The 17,358-nt window shown below is 32.6% G+C and overlaps 2 protein-coding genes across 3 annotated transcripts; both read left to right on the top strand.

Moving 5' to 3' along the window:
• Positions 1-255: 255 nt before the first annotated feature.
• On the top strand, positions 256-6,663 carry LOC124848854 (tRNA-thr(GGU) m(6)t(6)A37 methyltransferase). Of its 2 annotated transcripts, XM_047326669.2 has the most exons (8): positions 256-400; positions 475-596; positions 670-972; positions 1,373-1,465; positions 2,219-2,278; positions 2,421-2,495; positions 2,840-2,920; positions 6,278-6,663. In XM_047326669.2, the coding sequence occupies exons 1-8, from the start codon at positions 322-324 to the stop codon at positions 6,644-6,646; spliced, it is 1,182 nt and encodes a 393-aa protein (XP_047182625.1). In that variant the 5' UTR covers positions 256-321; the 3' UTR covers positions 6,647-6,663. The 2 variants fall into 2 exon arrangements, with proteins under 2 accessions (XP_047182625.1, XP_087961399.1); XM_088105273.1 differs by lacking the exon at positions 2,421-2,495.
• Positions 6,664-14,872: 8,209 nt separating this feature from the next.
• On the top strand, positions 14,873-16,906 carry LOC148207013 (uncharacterized). Its single transcript, XM_088109356.1, has one exon. The coding sequence runs from the start codon at positions 14,873-14,875 to the stop codon at positions 16,904-16,906; it is 2,034 nt and encodes a 677-aa protein (XP_087965482.1).
• The last annotated feature ends 452 nt before the right edge of the window (positions 16,907-17,358 follow it).

Here is a 17,358-nt window from a genome sequence, read left to right on the forward strand (position 1 = left end):
AAACAGTTGTTGCAATATCAAGTGATAATTTTCATTTTAATTCTTTTATACTGCTTACATAGATATTAATATATCTTTTCTTTAATTGAACTTTATTATCATAATAGATATTAGTATCTCTTTTTTCAATTGGAAATTATTATCATATTAATATTTAACGGTTTAATTATACCCCTGGAGTGAAAATTGCCTCAACTTATATGAACACTATATTTAAATTCAAAAAAGAAAAACAAAAACTTAAAGACCCTAATTTGAGTATAACTACAGATGTAGGAGTAGGAATGAAGTGATTTTACTTCGAGCCGAAGCTGGTTAGTGATGCGCGGCAACATTTCAGAAACAAAATGGTTGACAGTGACCGCCATAACCTTCACACTCACAGCCATTTCCATCTCTGGTACATAGAAGTTATTTCAATTCCGATTGTAATCATTCACTCACCATTCTCATGCTTGTCACTGAATTTTGCAGCCTACGCATTAAAGAGAAAATGGAACCATATGAGCTCCAAGATCGAGGAGCTCGAGGCATCTCTGAAATCCTGCTCTGAGAAATGTGCCTCCGAAAGGCAAGGGCGAATCAGGGCTCAACAGGTCTCCATCACTTCTCTCTCCCAACCAACCACTTTATGCGTCCTAATTCCGTTTCCGATTCCGGTATTTGCAGGCTTTGAGAGAAGAAGTTACGAAGTCGCAACCCAAGTCTGAAAACCTAAACCTCACTTGTTATCCCATGATGCCAATCGGTACCGTCCACTCCTGCTTCTCCACCAGGAACGGGACGCCGAGGCAACCGTTACTCGTGCCACTTGCTAGGGCGTGTTTGGTTTTTAACACTACTCGCGTTCCACCGGCGTCGCTCGAGGGTTTGGAGGAATATTCTCATTGTTGGATTCTGTATGTTTTTCACTTAAATACGGATATTGATAAGCTGTGGAAGCATCCGTCTAAATCAGGGTTCAAGGCCAAGGTGCGTGCCTCTGGTTTCAACTGATAATCTGGACCCTTTTCACATGATTTTTTTGCTTAGTTTCTTATAACCAATTCTAAGTGTTTATTATATACTAAAGAGGATTTAATATTCTTAGTCATTGAAGTTAAATCAAAAGAAAGAATGAATTGAAATTCTGACGTCCAAATGTATTTTTAATCCTTGTACAAGTTAGATTAGACAGTTTCTATGAGACTTAAGTTTGAGTCCAAATTAGCATACTTGAGAAGATTAATTCATTTTATGTTTTTATTTTCTTCTTTTACCAATACTTAAAAAGAAGTTTATTCAAACATAATCTTAATCTACATTGTCATAGCTATGCCATGTTAATTTTTGTTTTATAGAAGTCTTTTCATATGGATCGGTGGATGAACAGGTGAGGGTTCCGAGACTGAAGGGTGGAAGAAAGGGAGTGTTTGCCACACGATCCCCACACCGTCCATGCCCCATCGGACTCACAGTTGCAAAGGTAAGGACACTTGTTGGTTTTGTGACTATGAGATGATTCTTCTCACGAATGACACTTTTAATAATCGATCTGTCTCTGATTTAATGCATAATGTTGAATATTGAAGACCAGCAAACAAGTCTCTCAGAAAAAATCACTTTATCCTTTTTTGTCTTTAGATTGCTTTGTGATTCCTCTTAGCATTACTAAATTGTTGCAATGCAAGCCTACGGTAAATTCATTCCCAAGACAGTATCGGATTTCAGACCGTTGTTCCTGGGCTCATTGCATATGGTGGTTATTCCCCTTCGCCCCAAGTATGAATTCAGTGTGGTGTGTTGTTAAGAAACATACTATACTGTTTTACATTTTAAAAATGCACGTGACAAGTATGTCCACTAAAAAATTGCATTGTTTTGAGGCAGGTTGGTGTCAAGCAACAATAATGATTTGTGTAATAAACATGTGACTGTCACATGTCATTTGTCTTAAGAGTGGATGAGAAGAAGTATGAATCAGTGGCGTAACAAAGGAACTACTGATCATGGAATAATAGCGACATATTGATAGGCAATTGAATTTCACCCTTATTATTATGTGATTAGGAAAATCTTAGTTCTTCAGTGATTACTTCTCATGCAGGGTCTCATTAATGTATTTTTTTTTTCATGTTGTCTCTGTTCCCTTTGTCATCCACTCCCTAGAATTTCAATTTTTGTATTCAAATAAACAAAAAGGACGGGCGTAGTTTGTAACTTTAATTTTATACTGTAGGTAGAGGCTGTACAGGGAAATATGGTTTTGCTCTCGGGTGTGGATCTGGTTGATGGAACTGTAAGCCTCCATTTTCAGTCTTTGCTTTTTATGCAAACTTTAGTGAAATTCTGTGCCACTCGTGATATGGTATTTGGTTAACTGTGAATTTTATGCTTTTATGTAAATGCATAATCATGTTGCTTCCGAATCTCATCAACAGCCAGTGCTAGATCTCAAGCCTTACCTACCATATTGTGACAGCATCCGAGAAGCTACAGTGCCAAATTGGTTGACAGTAATGCCCCGTTTTCCTTTTAGCTATATCTTTCGCTGCTTATATTGGTTTATTTTTTCTAATTAATGTATAACATATTTTAACAATTTGATCTTTGAATTACTGTAAGTAACTTTAAACAATTGTTAGCTGGATATCAAATTTAATCTTCACACGTGTGAAAAATGATATATAATAAATCATCACTACCTTTTACTACGCAATGAGACTCTTGTACTCTTGTATTATTATTATTTGAAAGCTCAGCAGTGAAATTTACTAGAGCAATATTACATTTTCTCACATCTCTCTCTACAAAAGTTTAATGAATTACCTCTTCTTAAAAAAAAATTGTATTTCTTCAGGATGATAACTTGCTTTCTGTAGCTTCTATTAGCTTTTCGGAGGACTTCACTTCAGCTCTCGAAAATTGCTGGATAGTGGCGGTGAGTTGTTAACTGCTTAATGCATTATGTCCACTCTTTATATTTGTTTTTATTTAAGAAGAATAGATTCACTTTTCCAAATGATATTTTAGCAACTCTTATGAAATTACAACCTTGTTATAATAATAATAATGATATGAACATATAAGTTAATAAAGGAAAATTAGTAAAATATTATTTGTTGTTTTTATTCAACAATAACAAGAAAAACACACAAGAAAAATAATGAAAGAAAGTAATTGTATTATAACATAAGGTTCTATATAAAAGTATGTTCTCAATGCAACATATACCGCACAAACATAGAATTCTCTATTTATAGAACTAAGGAAACAGAATGACCAAAAACCACAGACAATTAAGACAAAACACCATCTAATTCATGTGGTAGATGGTACATGGTCTAACTAATATGAACACTATTAGACGCACTCTAGTAGACAATCTTTTGTACCATTCATGATTATCATACAAACTCTTTAAACTGCACTTATACAAACTCCAAACATTCTCAATTCTAAGCTCTATAAGTTTGGTTACATGCTAATTACCAATCATGGAGTGCCACTTCTTAAATCATTGAAAAGTTCTAGTCTTTCTTTTCAAGAAATAAATTTACACCCTCTGCGAGTAATCATCAATGGTAGTGAGGAAATAAGACCTACTGTGAGTTTGGGCTCTTGCTGGACCCCATAGGTTTACATGAGCATACTCAAACGGCTCAATTGGTCTACTGGATATATGTTTACTAGTCCCACACTTCAATCTGAGACTTTCAAAAGTATGCATTGATCACAAAACTCCAACTCTTTCATTCTATCGCCTCCTAGCTATTTGCCCAACTCCGTTAAACCTCTATCACTAATGTGCCCCAATCTTGCCACAGTTTTGTCTTATCTTGCATTGTCTGCCTAGCTACAAACACATGTGTTATCACTATTCTAGTATATAAAGACTATTCTTTTTTCACTTCCTTAGCAACTATAGAGGCGCCTTTTAAAATCTTTATATTACCTTGTTCAATCTTGGTTAACAAACCCATAAGGTCAAACATACTAATCAACAAAAGATTTCTCTTGAGCTCTTGAACACATCCTCACATCTTGCAATATCATTTATTGGTTGTCAATCATCTTCAATTTGATTGATTCCATGCCTTGCACCTTATAGGCTTCATTGTTCGCTAGAAGAACTACACCTCTTTCTTTCAGTTCTAAGGTCTCAAAGAACTCCTTCACTGAACATATGTGATAAGTGCAACCTGAGTTCATAATTCAACTTCTTTGTGTAATTGACACTAATGCCACTAACACTCTGGCATATTCTAGCTATTAGACACTACTACAACATTAAAATGTTCTCTTTTGTAATGACAGTTTCTGCCCTTCTCATTCTTTTCTTTCTTTGGACTGTCTGTCTTGTAGTGACATCTCTTGTGACAATTATAACACTCAGGCCTTTTATCTGCCCTATCATCGGATGAATGCTTTGATTTATTCCCTTTCACCTCCCTTGTTTTCTTTCTCTTTGACTTCAAGACATTCAAACTCTTCAAGACATTATAGTTTGCCTTATACTCTTGAAGTTTTTGTCTCCAGAGTGAAGTCTTATCATTGTCTTTGAGCTTCACTTCAATGTTATCCAGATAGTCAGAATCTTGTTAAAATCTTCTAGCCACTCCACCATCATTCTTGATTTAGTCATCTTGAATGAATACAATTGTTACTTCAGATAGAGTCTACGTACCAAAGAATTTGTCATATACAATGACTAAAGTTTCATACACATTGATGTAGCAACTCTCTCCTTCATGACTTCCTTGGATGTCTTATTCCCAAGACACAAAGTTATGGTGTTTTTGACTTTGTTGATTATGTCAATCTTCTCTTTTTGAGACAATGACAGTAACATGTTCACCTCACCTTTATCTCATCAACAATTTATTGTTGTATCAAAATAACTTCCATCTTAATCCTCCATAATCTGAAATCATTGTAAAAAAAAAAAACTTGTAAATAGCAAAGTTGGTGACCATGTCTTCAAATCTTGCACTTCTTGATTTTGTACCTCTTGTTCCTCACAGACGGTGTGGATTGTTGGGTTCATTCAAGAATAATAAGAAAAAACACAAGAACAAGAAATAAAACAATTGTATTATAACAGAAGGTTTTATACACAAAGTATGTTCTCACTATAACATATATTGCATATATATAATGTTCTCTATATAGGACTAAGAAAACGAAATCACAGAAAACTGCAAAGATAGTCAATACAAAATGCCATCTAATACAGGTGGTGGATAGTCTAATTAATCTTAAAACTACCGGACATTCTTTAGTAGACAAATCTTTTGTATTCTTCACCAGACGATCATGATTTAGAGCTAATACATCACATTATTATATATACGTCACATTTGCAATTGTTTGATAGAGTTTGCCAATATATATCACTATTCTTCACGTAAAATACGTTTGTTAGATCTCAATGCAAAACCAAACATATTGAATAGAAATGGTAAATTAAGTGGCTCAATTGGAAAAAAAGAAAATCAGGTGCTGAACCTCAAGTGACCTTGCTTGATATTGTAATGACAAAACTTAGCAAAGGCTTAATTAATTATTTATTTGAAATTATTTTTGTTAGCCATAATGGATGCACCCAATCAGTATGTAATTCAACCTTTCATGTTTTCAACTTTCTTCAGGGGTACATATTTTAAATTAAAGGGAAATGACTCTGATTACCACAATCATGTCTTGGATTTTGATTATTCTCACTATTTTATTTTTAACATTGTATTTAATTATTTAGCATCGGTTTTACTTGCTAATATTCCCGTTTTATAGATTATTTTAGCTTCTTATAAAGTGTTTTTAGCATTTTTTTGACATTTGGTTCAAAATTATCTACAACCATTTTTTAGTATTTGTTTTTACTTAGCTTATATTGCAAAATGAGGATGACCATGGTGGTGCAGCAGTAAGGCCGCTACTACCTTGTCACTTAGAATTCACGGGTTCAGACCCAGGAACAAGCTCTCTCCATTTGCGTCCTTTCCAAACCCACTTGTTGGTATTAGGGAGTCTCATGCATTGTGTCACATTTTTCACCTTAAATTATAAAACGTCGGAGAGAAAGTCCCCGGACCCTTGTTTGAATAGCTGGTCAATCGCAGTAAAGCCCCTTAATTAAAGGAGAGAAAGACCTAAAACAACTTGAAGTGAAATTATAAAAAAATATTCAGATTTTGCCTCCCTGAAGTTTTGGTTAATGCTTTATGTTGTTATTGCTTAAGTCACATTTTTAATCTTGCTCTTGCTCCGATGTAATTCATACGGGTTTATGATTCAGGAAAAGAAGTCATTGTATGCATCACCAGGTGAGTTCCAAAGCTTGATAAAGCAGGTTCTTTCATGGGATATTCGGTCATTGAGTCAACGCAATCGGCCACATGATGCATTACTTAAGAATGAAAACGATGAACTATTGGGTAATGCTTCTGATGTAGATGACCACGAAAATGAAACATTAGTCCATGAAAGAGAGCAGAATGCTATAGATTCCAGTGAAATCATTTATCACCTGATTTTGGAGGGACTTGATGTCTCTTACAGAATTGATCATGTCGGTAATGTCATAGTAGATAATGTATCACCTGCTGTGCAGGATAATAAGCGTAGTTTCTTTAATTACTTGACATGGAAAGACAAGATGCAATGATTTATTTTATTCTACCCGATTACTTGTTAAGCTATTTTAATTAATATTTTTCTTTTTCAAAAAAATGTTTTTGCCCTTTTGTTACTAGTAATGTAAGCTTTGAAGGTGTTTGGTTTCGTTTATGTTCATTTTTAAATCATGTTTTTGTTACAATTTCGCTAATACCATCTTGTAGTATTTTCAAAATTTTGTGAAGAAATAAGGAACATCCCACAAGTTATTCTTGTTGCTACCATCTTATGTTTTTTTAAGAAGCAATGACTTTTTTAGAAAAGTTTTGTATACAAAACACTACTTTGTTGCCTATTTTGTAACAAGTAAAGAAAGATCTTATTAGAATCTTTAAAGCATAATGTTACAATTCTAATTTTGAAAGTAGCAGTAAAAGAATATTGAGTATGAAAGTTAATTTCAGCATATTTATCTATTTAAATAAATTACTTCTCTTGTCAAATTACAGATTATCTTATTTTACACAATCCCTTAAAAAAAATGTCAAACCAACCAACTCTCTTATTACCGATGAAATCCGCTAACAGGTTAGCTTCGGAGTTTATATTTTGAAAAATAAGAAAAAAAATTGGAATCTAAATTCAGGAACTGAATTTTCTTTATTGTTTTTACATGAAGAAGTCAAAAGTTTTTGAATTTAAAATTATGAAACACTAAATGCAAGAAAAATAAATGAAAGACTCATACGCGTTCATTATGCACATATCTCAAATTAAAGTACACAAAGTCCTACAAGAAACTCTTAATACAACAAGTTGGCTTGTGTTTCATTTCGGGTGTGGAGGTCCATAAAACATTCATGGTAGTATTAAAGATTGGGCCCAATCATACCTTAATTCTGTATTAGGGATTTTAATGAGTCGTTTATCATTTACAGTCTGATCAGGGACGGTCACCCAGAATAATTGACCTGATAATTGGCTCGGCCGATCGGTTAGACTAATTGGACTGACGGCACACTCGGACGATCGGTTTGAAAGGAGAAATTTGTATAATGATATAATAATAGAGTCATATTAAGATTAAAAACTAGGTTTCTATAAAATATCATACTTCAACAATTTTATTAATATTTTTAACTTATCAAAAATGAAAATGAAAATAAAAGATTATAAAGAACCTGATTTATTACAAGACTGATCGGAATAAAACTAATAAAGATATACAATGAGATGCATACAAGTAGTGTGATTTGACAGAATAATTAAAATAAAATCCATTCAAAGTATTTTTAAAATTCATGGAATGAAAAATAGAGTCTAGTATGTTTTGAATTTGTTTCTCTTTTAAGTAGGAGTTCTCGTAGTGACTATTTAATTTTTTTTAATCATGTATGAGAATAAAGATGTATGCGTTCTGGTTTTATATTCGTCTCAATTCCATCTTGGTTTATATCTTCATTTGGTTTAAATTATTAAAAAATTCATAATTTATTAAGTAATATAAAAGAATATATATATATATATATATATATATATATATATATATAACATTTAACATTTAGTTTTGTATCTTTTTTATTGTACACTTTTTTTACATATTCTAATTATTTGATTTTATATAACAAAATCTATCCAATTACTATTTTCTATCACAATTTTATATTTTTGTTGTTAGGTTCAAATAAGGTATTATCAATTTAAACAAGATAATGTTTAAGTTTTATATTCAATTATTTCTATTATTTTTAGTATTTTTATTTATTATTTATTTTTCACATGACAATCTTTTACTCTCTCAATTTTAAATGTTTGATGGCATAAATTTTTTATTTATTAGGTAATATTAAAAATTATTTCTTTTATTCTTAATTTTTGTTTTATTTAAAGAATCTTTTGTTTGGTTTAAATAATTTTCATTATCTCTCCATAATTCAACTAATTTAATATTTAAAAAGTTTTTTCAAATGTCCAAGATTCTTTCTGTCTTGTCATATATTTAGTTATATTTTTTTTTTCATTTATACAATTTGTTCAATGGTATATCTAATTTTTCTTATGATACATTTGATCACTTTTATTTTTTGAATATTTTTATTTTTTTTGTCATATAAAATATTGATTTAATAATTTTTATATAATTATTTTTATTTTCTAACTCATTCTCATAAATTTACCAACAATTGTATACAAATATTTCATTTACTGTAATATTTTAACATATTGTTTTGGTTTGGTTTTATTTATTTGCAATTGCATTATATTTTATTCAATCATTAACTTTTATCTAACTATTTTTAATATTTTAATTTAAAATTTATACAGTTATAATTTATTTTTAAATATTTGATAAATTTGTATTTTTTTTTTATATTTTTATAAAAATTAATTAATTAATATTAAAAAAATGTAAGCACCAGATACTGATATATGAGTTACTTAACTGATATGAGGATGAAACAACAATTATATATCCATACAAGAGTAAATATGAATTTTTACCACGAAATAAATGAAATAATGAACTCATTATCCATTGTCATCCTGCACCAAAATAATACTTTCACTCAAACAACTATCACTAAAGTTGTTTTAATAAGGAGATAAAGACAACCATTTTTAACAATTTTCAACTATTCCTATTTTAAAAATTACACTAAAATAATGCTTTTACTCATAAACTGCCACTATAAATGTTTTAACAAAGAGAGAAAGACGAAGTTTGAAAAAAAATTACAAAATTCACTCCAAATTCACTCACCTTGAATATTTAAAATTAATATTGATAAATGATGAACTTGTTTCTTATTTAACATTTAAAATTATTTTTATATTATATTGTGTCACACTATTATACTGTTTTTAGTATTATAGTTTAAGATATTCCAGTCATTATACGAGTTAACTTTAATTTGTTAAACTTTTTTCATCAAAATTCCACTTTTGACCCAAATAATAATGAAAAAGAAAACATAGTCCGTTTTTAGTGGCGACAGGTAGTTGTTGATTATGAAAGGACATCAATTAAGAATGATAAAGAAATATCTAAAAGGATTGTCAATTATCGGGATGAGTTTTAAAAAATATCCTTTTGTCAGTCAATTAATTTGTTTGATCTTCTAGGTCTAACACCAAAGATTGAATAGTACAACAAAAATTTCAATATGAACGTCTATAGTTGTTAAGGGAACCAAAAGAAAGAATTAATAAATATGTATGCGTATTTTGTTTGGTCATGCAAGGTAAAGTTGTATAATATAAGATTAGGACATTTGAGTGGGAGAGATTTGATGAATATGGAGAAACAAGTGTGAATTTGATTATATCCATCCTTACTCATGGAGTAAAATCCATACTCATCCCAAATGCCTATCCAAATATTTATTAAGTAATTTTTTTATTAAAAATAAAAATTAAAACAAAGAAAACATAATATTATCAATAATTTAATGTCAAAAGAATATACGAGTTTTTGTCCTCGATCCTAATCAATAATGAAAAAATATAATTTCATGAACCGACGTTGAATTTTAAAATTTTCACATAGATTTGGAAGGGACCATTTACGTGAACTGACCTGAAGGATTAGTTAAAAATTAAGAAAAAATATATCTCTTGATGAAATCATCGTATGACTTAAAATAATTTCATGTCAATGGTACAATAATTTTGACAATTTCTTTAGGGAATTTAGTTTTTTAGGTGCAATTATGATAGTTGCATCTACATTCTAAAAAAGAAAATAAACATGTTTGTTGTTCTTAATCTTTGCACATAGATAAAAAAATTTAACCGACTAATACAAAGATGAAATTAAAAGTTCAAAAGAAAAATTACGCTAGAAAATTGATATGAAAGACCTTGACTTTGTAAAACGAATATTTGAGATATATACAAAGAAATTAAATGATAAGTAAATTTTGTCTTACTCAACAAGATTATTTTAAGGTGGGTGAAAAGTTTAGGATACATCAATTAATATTAGTGACTACACCTTCGTGTCATCACATGAAATCATCTATTATATAAAATCCTAGTTCTTAAAAAGAAAAGAGGGAGATGAATATTCTTTTATATCTTATTAAGGAACATCATATATGAGATAATATGTTAGAATCAAATTTACCTTATGTTTTAGTGTAGTTGATATATTTATGGTAGATGTTGCAAGTGTTCAATCAAATTTTTTTGAAGTGAGTGTTAATATATTTGAATGGAATAATAATATCTTTTAATCTAGTGTATAAATGTTCTATTTATGGTAGATATGTTATTAATGGATTTTTTGATACAAACATGTAAGGAATGTAGATACAAGAAAGTTTTTTTTCGGATGTGTTTACATGGTTTGAGACTAAATTTTGTTGGAAGGAAAAACTGTGATCTATATGATGAATTTATCTAATACCAAGTATATCATACTCATAAAAGAAGCTTTATAATAGAAGAGGATGATAGGAAAGTTAAGTATTGTACAAGATTATGTGACTATTCACTTTAATAACTAATATTGAGATAATCAAATTTATCTTGAGCAAACAATTTATGTAAGATTGCTAATAAAAAAAATTGCTATTAAAAAATATTGATGTAAGGCTGTTAATGAAAAAATTGATGTAAGACTATTTTTAATTAAATATTAATTTAGGGAGGTAAATATTGTAATGCTAACTTTATGGAATAAATATGTTTATAAAGTCTTTAGTATAATCCGAATTCAAACATTGTTTGGAATTGATTAATTTTGTTGAGAATGAAAAACAATGATGGTTGAAAATTATTCTATGATTTTAAATCAAGATAGAAAACAATGAAGATGATTATGAATTGGAATATAGAAAGAATTCAGGAAAAAAAAAACAAAAGATGAAATTATAATCTGCTATATTATCCATTATGTTAATAATGTACGTCTTAACAATTTTATGTTCATAAACCAATAAGGTTTATAAACCAATAAGGTTTAGACTAAACATCAAACAAAGTAATAAACGAAGAACATACTAGTCTTGTTGAGAAGTATCAAGCAAAATTGAGAAGTACTAATATTGTAAGGAAGTACTAGTGTTCTTGGAAAATATCATGGAAGGTTGAGAAATACTAACATTGCCTCGAAGTATAATATGTAAGACTTAAAAGTACTAGACTAGTTTTACGAAGAAGTACTAAATAAGTTCAATGACACTTCAACACAATCATATACAATTTCTAAGTAAGTAATCTAACGATAATAAATATTCACAATCAAACATTATGATTAGACAATAACTAAACCAAAAATAATAACAACATAAATTTATTTACAATGTCCATGTGATTACAAATAATATAAATAAATAATTATATAAAAATATTTATCATTGACACGATTGTTTATTTTATGACTGTTATAACTATTATCCTTTATTATAGAAATATTTTTAAAAATACTTAAAAATCGATACTAAAACCTCTAAGATCAAGAACCAACATTGAACTAAAATATTTTAAAATACAAAGATCAATTAATAAAAACTACATGGTGTTATAAACATTATTTTGATGTCATAAGAATGTAATGTGTAACACAAAATATTGTTGAACACTCTACACATTTTATATATGACTTTTTATTGTTGGTAAACCATAACGTAATATTGGTAGAAAAGATTAGTCAATCGTGAGTGAAGACGAATAATTTAAAATCAAATATGAGTTTCCTAGACTACTGTATCTTTCCCATAAGAACACTTTCCGTTTGCGTGAATGATACTTTTTACAGCATTTTTCCAACCCACGTTGCAAAGAGATGTTTTTTTAGGCTAAAATTGTAGTGTCTCTTATTGGTACGGGCACGATGTGGTTATCACTGTCTGTGCCCCTAGTGGTCCTACATACCAATGATTTCATATATTAGTTTTGCGACCATAAATGAGAACATTACCACGGTTTCCTCAATGATTTTTTTATCTGGTATTTTATTTATAGTTACTAAATATTTAGGAAACAATTTAAAGGAAAAGATGTCGTATGGCTATTAATAAAGGAAAAGTGAGTTAAATAGTCAACGAGACAGACTTGTCCTATTGAGCCAACTCATACTCCATCAGAAAATAAGATTCGTGATATCTACCGTTAACAAAGTATTTTCAATTTTAATCTAATGAAGTATATTTTATAAATTTTAAACAGCTCACAATTATATTCTTTTAATTAAAATTTTGTAATATTAATACAAATAATAATTTTCTAATGTCAAACATCTCTTATGTTGTACACTGCGCTTCTTATTTTGAAAGAAAACTCTCTCTCTCTGATAGATAATTTGGTTATATATTAATATATTTAAAAAAATTGTAAAAAGTTATATTTAAAAATAAAAAATATATTAAAAAAATCAAAATTTGAATTGATAATTTTATTTAATTTATTACTCAATTGTTACTTATATTTATATATTTTAATTATTTATAATGTCAGAATAAAAGAATAAATATTTTATTGTTTTTTATTTAATTCTAATCAATTTTGTTTATTGGTTGTAAATTATTTTAAGTATAAATTGTTATAAAATTTATAAGGAATACTTTGTTCGGATTTTCTCGTATGTAAGAATAGAAGGTGTGCTGGTGGGTTCTTTTTCGCAATTGAATTTTCTCGTATGTGAGAATGGAAGGTGTGCTGGTGGTTTATTATTTTTTTCCGTAATTGAATGGATCATAGTTTCGAAAACCAATGCATTCCTTTGTGGGAAACAAATACCGTAAATTAAATACCCCAAGACAACTTTGGTTGGAAACATTAATACAATGCAAAAGTTTCCGCAATTTTTTCTATAAATACTTTTTTATTTTAAGAAATTTGTGTATTTGGTTAAATTTGTCCTTTTCCCGAGAAATGATAGTAAAAAATATTGCAGCCGCAGGTTCCTTTAAGTGGAAGTTGTGAGGCAAATATTTATAATATACACCAGGCTGTAGACAGATCACTGAGACCATATGCAATAACCCTTGTACTCGATTACAACATTGACTTCATTATTCTGATTTGGAAATTCCACTTCGAGGTTATTTTCCAATTTAAATCATTGTAAATGGTAATATTCATTTAATGCGTTTTCTTATGGTTGTCAGGTATTAGTTCCATTAATTTATCTTTGTCAGATTTGTTTGGTATTGGTTGAGAAGCTTCCTATCAATGGTGACACGTTACGGACTAAAGTAAAATTAATTATTATAATAAACTTATGAAATAATTTATTCGCCTTAGACACGCCATTCTGCATTTTTAATTTGTTAAACAAATTTAAAGAACAATTTATCAATTACTTATAAGGCGTGATTTACTAGACTAAAATTAATCCAATGCAAATGTTTTATATTCATTTGAGTAATTTATGAGTCATCGGACATATTCAATAATAATTTAATATATTCCTTCTAGGTTGGACATCAAAAGGTGCATTAAGGAGATTTCAATATACCTACTGTACTATAGGATACCCAACGGTCAACCAATAACAACCACCGAAGGTTACTGTAATGACGTTCGACCACACAGCTTGGTCGATCACTTGATAACCAACCGTAATAGTTTACGACCACGTGACGCTCTCGACCATTTGAGGCTCGACAGCCGCATAAGCGATGTCGCGACATGAGACATACGTCCGACACGTCATCCACCTAGGTCGACACGAATGATGATCGACATACAGAGGCTCGACAGACAACCGCATAAGCGATGTCGCGACATGAGACATACGTCCGACACGTCATCCACTTAGGTCGACACGAATGATGATCGACATACAGAATGTGACACCGTGATCTAGCAGTTAAGCAGTTACACACCTTGACTGAATAACGCCGCGAATCACGACCATATATCGTGGAAATAATTGACTCAGTGTCAGCGCACAATTCGACGGTTACAACTTCCACTTCAGTAACTGACCGGATTTTCAGGTAAACGGTTTATTATGTTAATTTAAATATACGAAGCACACCAGAAAAAAGGTACGTTTTTTCCCCTAAGAGAAAATTGATTGAGATTTCTCATATTTCGAACAACACCCCTGTTGACTTGAGCGTCGGAGTGCCTTTGCAGGTACCCAGCCCACTTTGCTTACGAAGATCCGAGAAGAGAAAGAGAAATATAACACAGTGAAGCTAGCACCAGAGAGAAAGGGAGTAAAGTTGTTAGGTTCGTATCTTGATCTCTACATCCCTACCGAAACATTTTGGCGCCCACCGTGGGGCCCGAGATTACTATCCCAACAACGACCACCGGAACAATGGAAAATTCCGATACGCACGATTTGATCAGGCAATTGCAAGCGCAACTTGAGGCACAGGCACAAACCATGCAGGAGATTCAGCGTAAACACGCAGAGGAGATGGCGGCACTGCGAGCACAGATCCCAACGCCAGAATTATCTGCTTCCAACAGACAGGAAGATAACGAGGCCAGCCATCATGGGGAAGCCTCCCAACGGGCCGGTGGAGGAAGGAGGGGGCCTACTCCTATGCGCCTCACTAACCTGCTTCCATTCACAGAAGCCATCATGCAAGCAAACATGCCGGACAAGCCTCCTCCAACTCTGGAACGCTACAATGGCTCTGAAGATCCTGATGACCATCTACGCAATTTTATAGATGCCATGGCATTCTATACCGATAGCGATCCGGTGATATGCAGAGCTTTCTCCTTATCCCTCAAGGGGGAAGCTCTGGAATGGTTCCATAAACTTCCCCGATATTCCATAGATTGCTTCGCAACCGTCGAATCTTTATTCCGGAAACAGTACGCGGCAAATAAAAAACCGGCGATGACTGCTACTGAGCTTGTCCATACCAGACAGGAAAAGGATGAGACCTTGAAAGCTTTCATGCAGCGGTACATCGAGACAGCTCGGCGAGTGCCGGACATAACTCCTACTTTCATCATCAGCAATCTGTCGTCCTGCTTAAAGCCGGGGCAATTTTCGGAACAATTATATGCTGACCCTCCAGCATCCATGGAAGAATTACAATCTACTGTGGCAAAATTCATCCGCATTGAAGACCACCGTAACGCCAGAAAGAAGCACCACCAAGATGCCCCCAATCAGGAGACAAGAAAACCAGCGAAACGACCCCCCAACGACTACAGGCCAGACCGAGTACCTCGGAAGGAGTCGGGGTGGACATCTAAATACGATCGTTACACGGCCCTCAACGCACCAAGGACGAGGGTACTGGAAGAGGCCTTACACGCCGAACTTCTCACCGTGCGGCGAAAAGTCACTCCCAAGAATGCGGATAACAGCAAAACCTGCCGGTTCCACATGAACCATGGGCACGACACGGAAGAGTGCAACATGGTAAAGGACGAGTTAGAACGACTCATTCGGGCAGGTTATCTCCAGAACTATGTCAAGGAGAGAGTTTCCACTAGAGCAACAACTCCTCGCCGAAGAGACCCTCCTAGGCGAAGTCCCCAACGATCACCCCCCAGGGATGATCGACACCGCAGGCGGTCGCGCAGTCCGCCTCGACGCATAGAGAGAGAACGCTCAGTCCGAGGCCGCATCGACACCATATCTGGTGGTTTCGCTGGAGGAGGCGTGTCGGCTTCGGCGAGGAAGCGACATTTGAGACAATTGAAGTCGGTCCATATGGTCGAGCGGCAGGCTCGGTCGATCCCCGCCATTACGTTCACCAACGCTGACTTCCATGCACCCGACCCCGACCATGACGATCCTATGGTCATCACGGCTAACATAGCTCGCTATGATGTCAGCAAAGTCCTCGTCGATCAAGGAAGTTCAGTCAATATCTTGTACTGGTCCACCTTTCAGAAAATGGACCTATCCGAGGATCTCATCGCCCCGTTTAACGAGCAGATTGTCGGATTCTCAGGGGAAAGAGTAGACACCAGGGGATACCTTGACCTACGGACTCGGCTCGGAACAAGTCGAGAAGCTCCTGAGCTTCGGGTCCGATTTCTTTTGGTCGAGGCAAACACGTCGTACAATGCTCTGCTAGGACGACCTTGCCTGAATGCGTTCGGGGCAATAGTATCTACTCCCCACCTCGCCATGAAGTTCCCGACAGATCATGGTACTATTTGTACCGTCAGAGCCGATCAGCAAACAGCCCGACAATGTTATGTCGCCGGGCTAAAAGTCACCCCTTTTGTTCCATCCAAAAGGGCAAGAGGAGTCGAGACAGCAGCAATTGACTTAGACCCCCGGACCAATGTAGACGAACGTCTTCATCCGCAAGGCGAAGTCAAACTCCTATCCCTGACGAATGACGCGTCTAAAACTATTTTTCATCATTCTTAAATTAAAATCCACTTGTTTTTGCTCCAATTCAGGTTTTCGAACCCTCAAAATTTTTAATATCATCATTTTTTTCATAAATAAAAAAATGTACACGTCATTCAAATTTAATTCAATTCAAATAATTAAATTAAAATAATAATTTCAACCATAAGTTATATGGTTGCATATACCATATATGTATTTTTCAATGTACTTTCTCATGTATAAATAATCTTAATATCAATTTAATATGTTCATCTTAAAATCATCGTAGTTATACTCATATATCAACCATAATAAATCAGACAATTCAATAACAACAATCTACTATGGGATTTAATCTCATTGAATCCATTTTCATAATTATCATTTTTTTCGAACAAAAAGATTAATCAATTCCCCTTATCGTAATTTGTATGTTCTTCCACAAATTATTTCAAAATTAAAAACCAAAATTGTTTTTAGGAAACATG

This window comes from Vigna umbellata, chromosome 1, assembly GCF_029865625.1.
Source record: "Vigna umbellata cultivar VRB3 chromosome 1, Vumbellata_1.0, whole genome shotgun sequence".
NCBI lineage: Eukaryota > Viridiplantae > Streptophyta > Magnoliopsida > Fabales > Fabaceae > Vigna > Vigna umbellata.

Excerpts from the sequence above, each read along its gene's own strand:
- LOC148207013 (XM_088109356.1), top strand. The coding sequence starts at position 14,873 with ATGGAAAATTCCGATACGCACGATTTGATCAGGCAATTGCAAGCGCAA.
- LOC124848854 (XM_047326669.2), top strand. The coding sequence starts at position 322 with ATGCGCGGCAACATTTCAGAAACAAAATGGTTGACAGTGACCGCCATA. Across the intron at positions 2,496-2,839 it reads CAGTGCCAAATTGGTTGACA|GATGATAACTTGCTTTCTGT; the intron begins GTAATGCCCCGT and ends GTATTTCTTCAG. Across the intron at positions 2,921-6,277 it reads AAAATTGCTGGATAGTGGCG|GAAAAGAAGTCATTGTATGC; the intron begins GTGAGTTGTTAA and ends TTTATGATTCAG.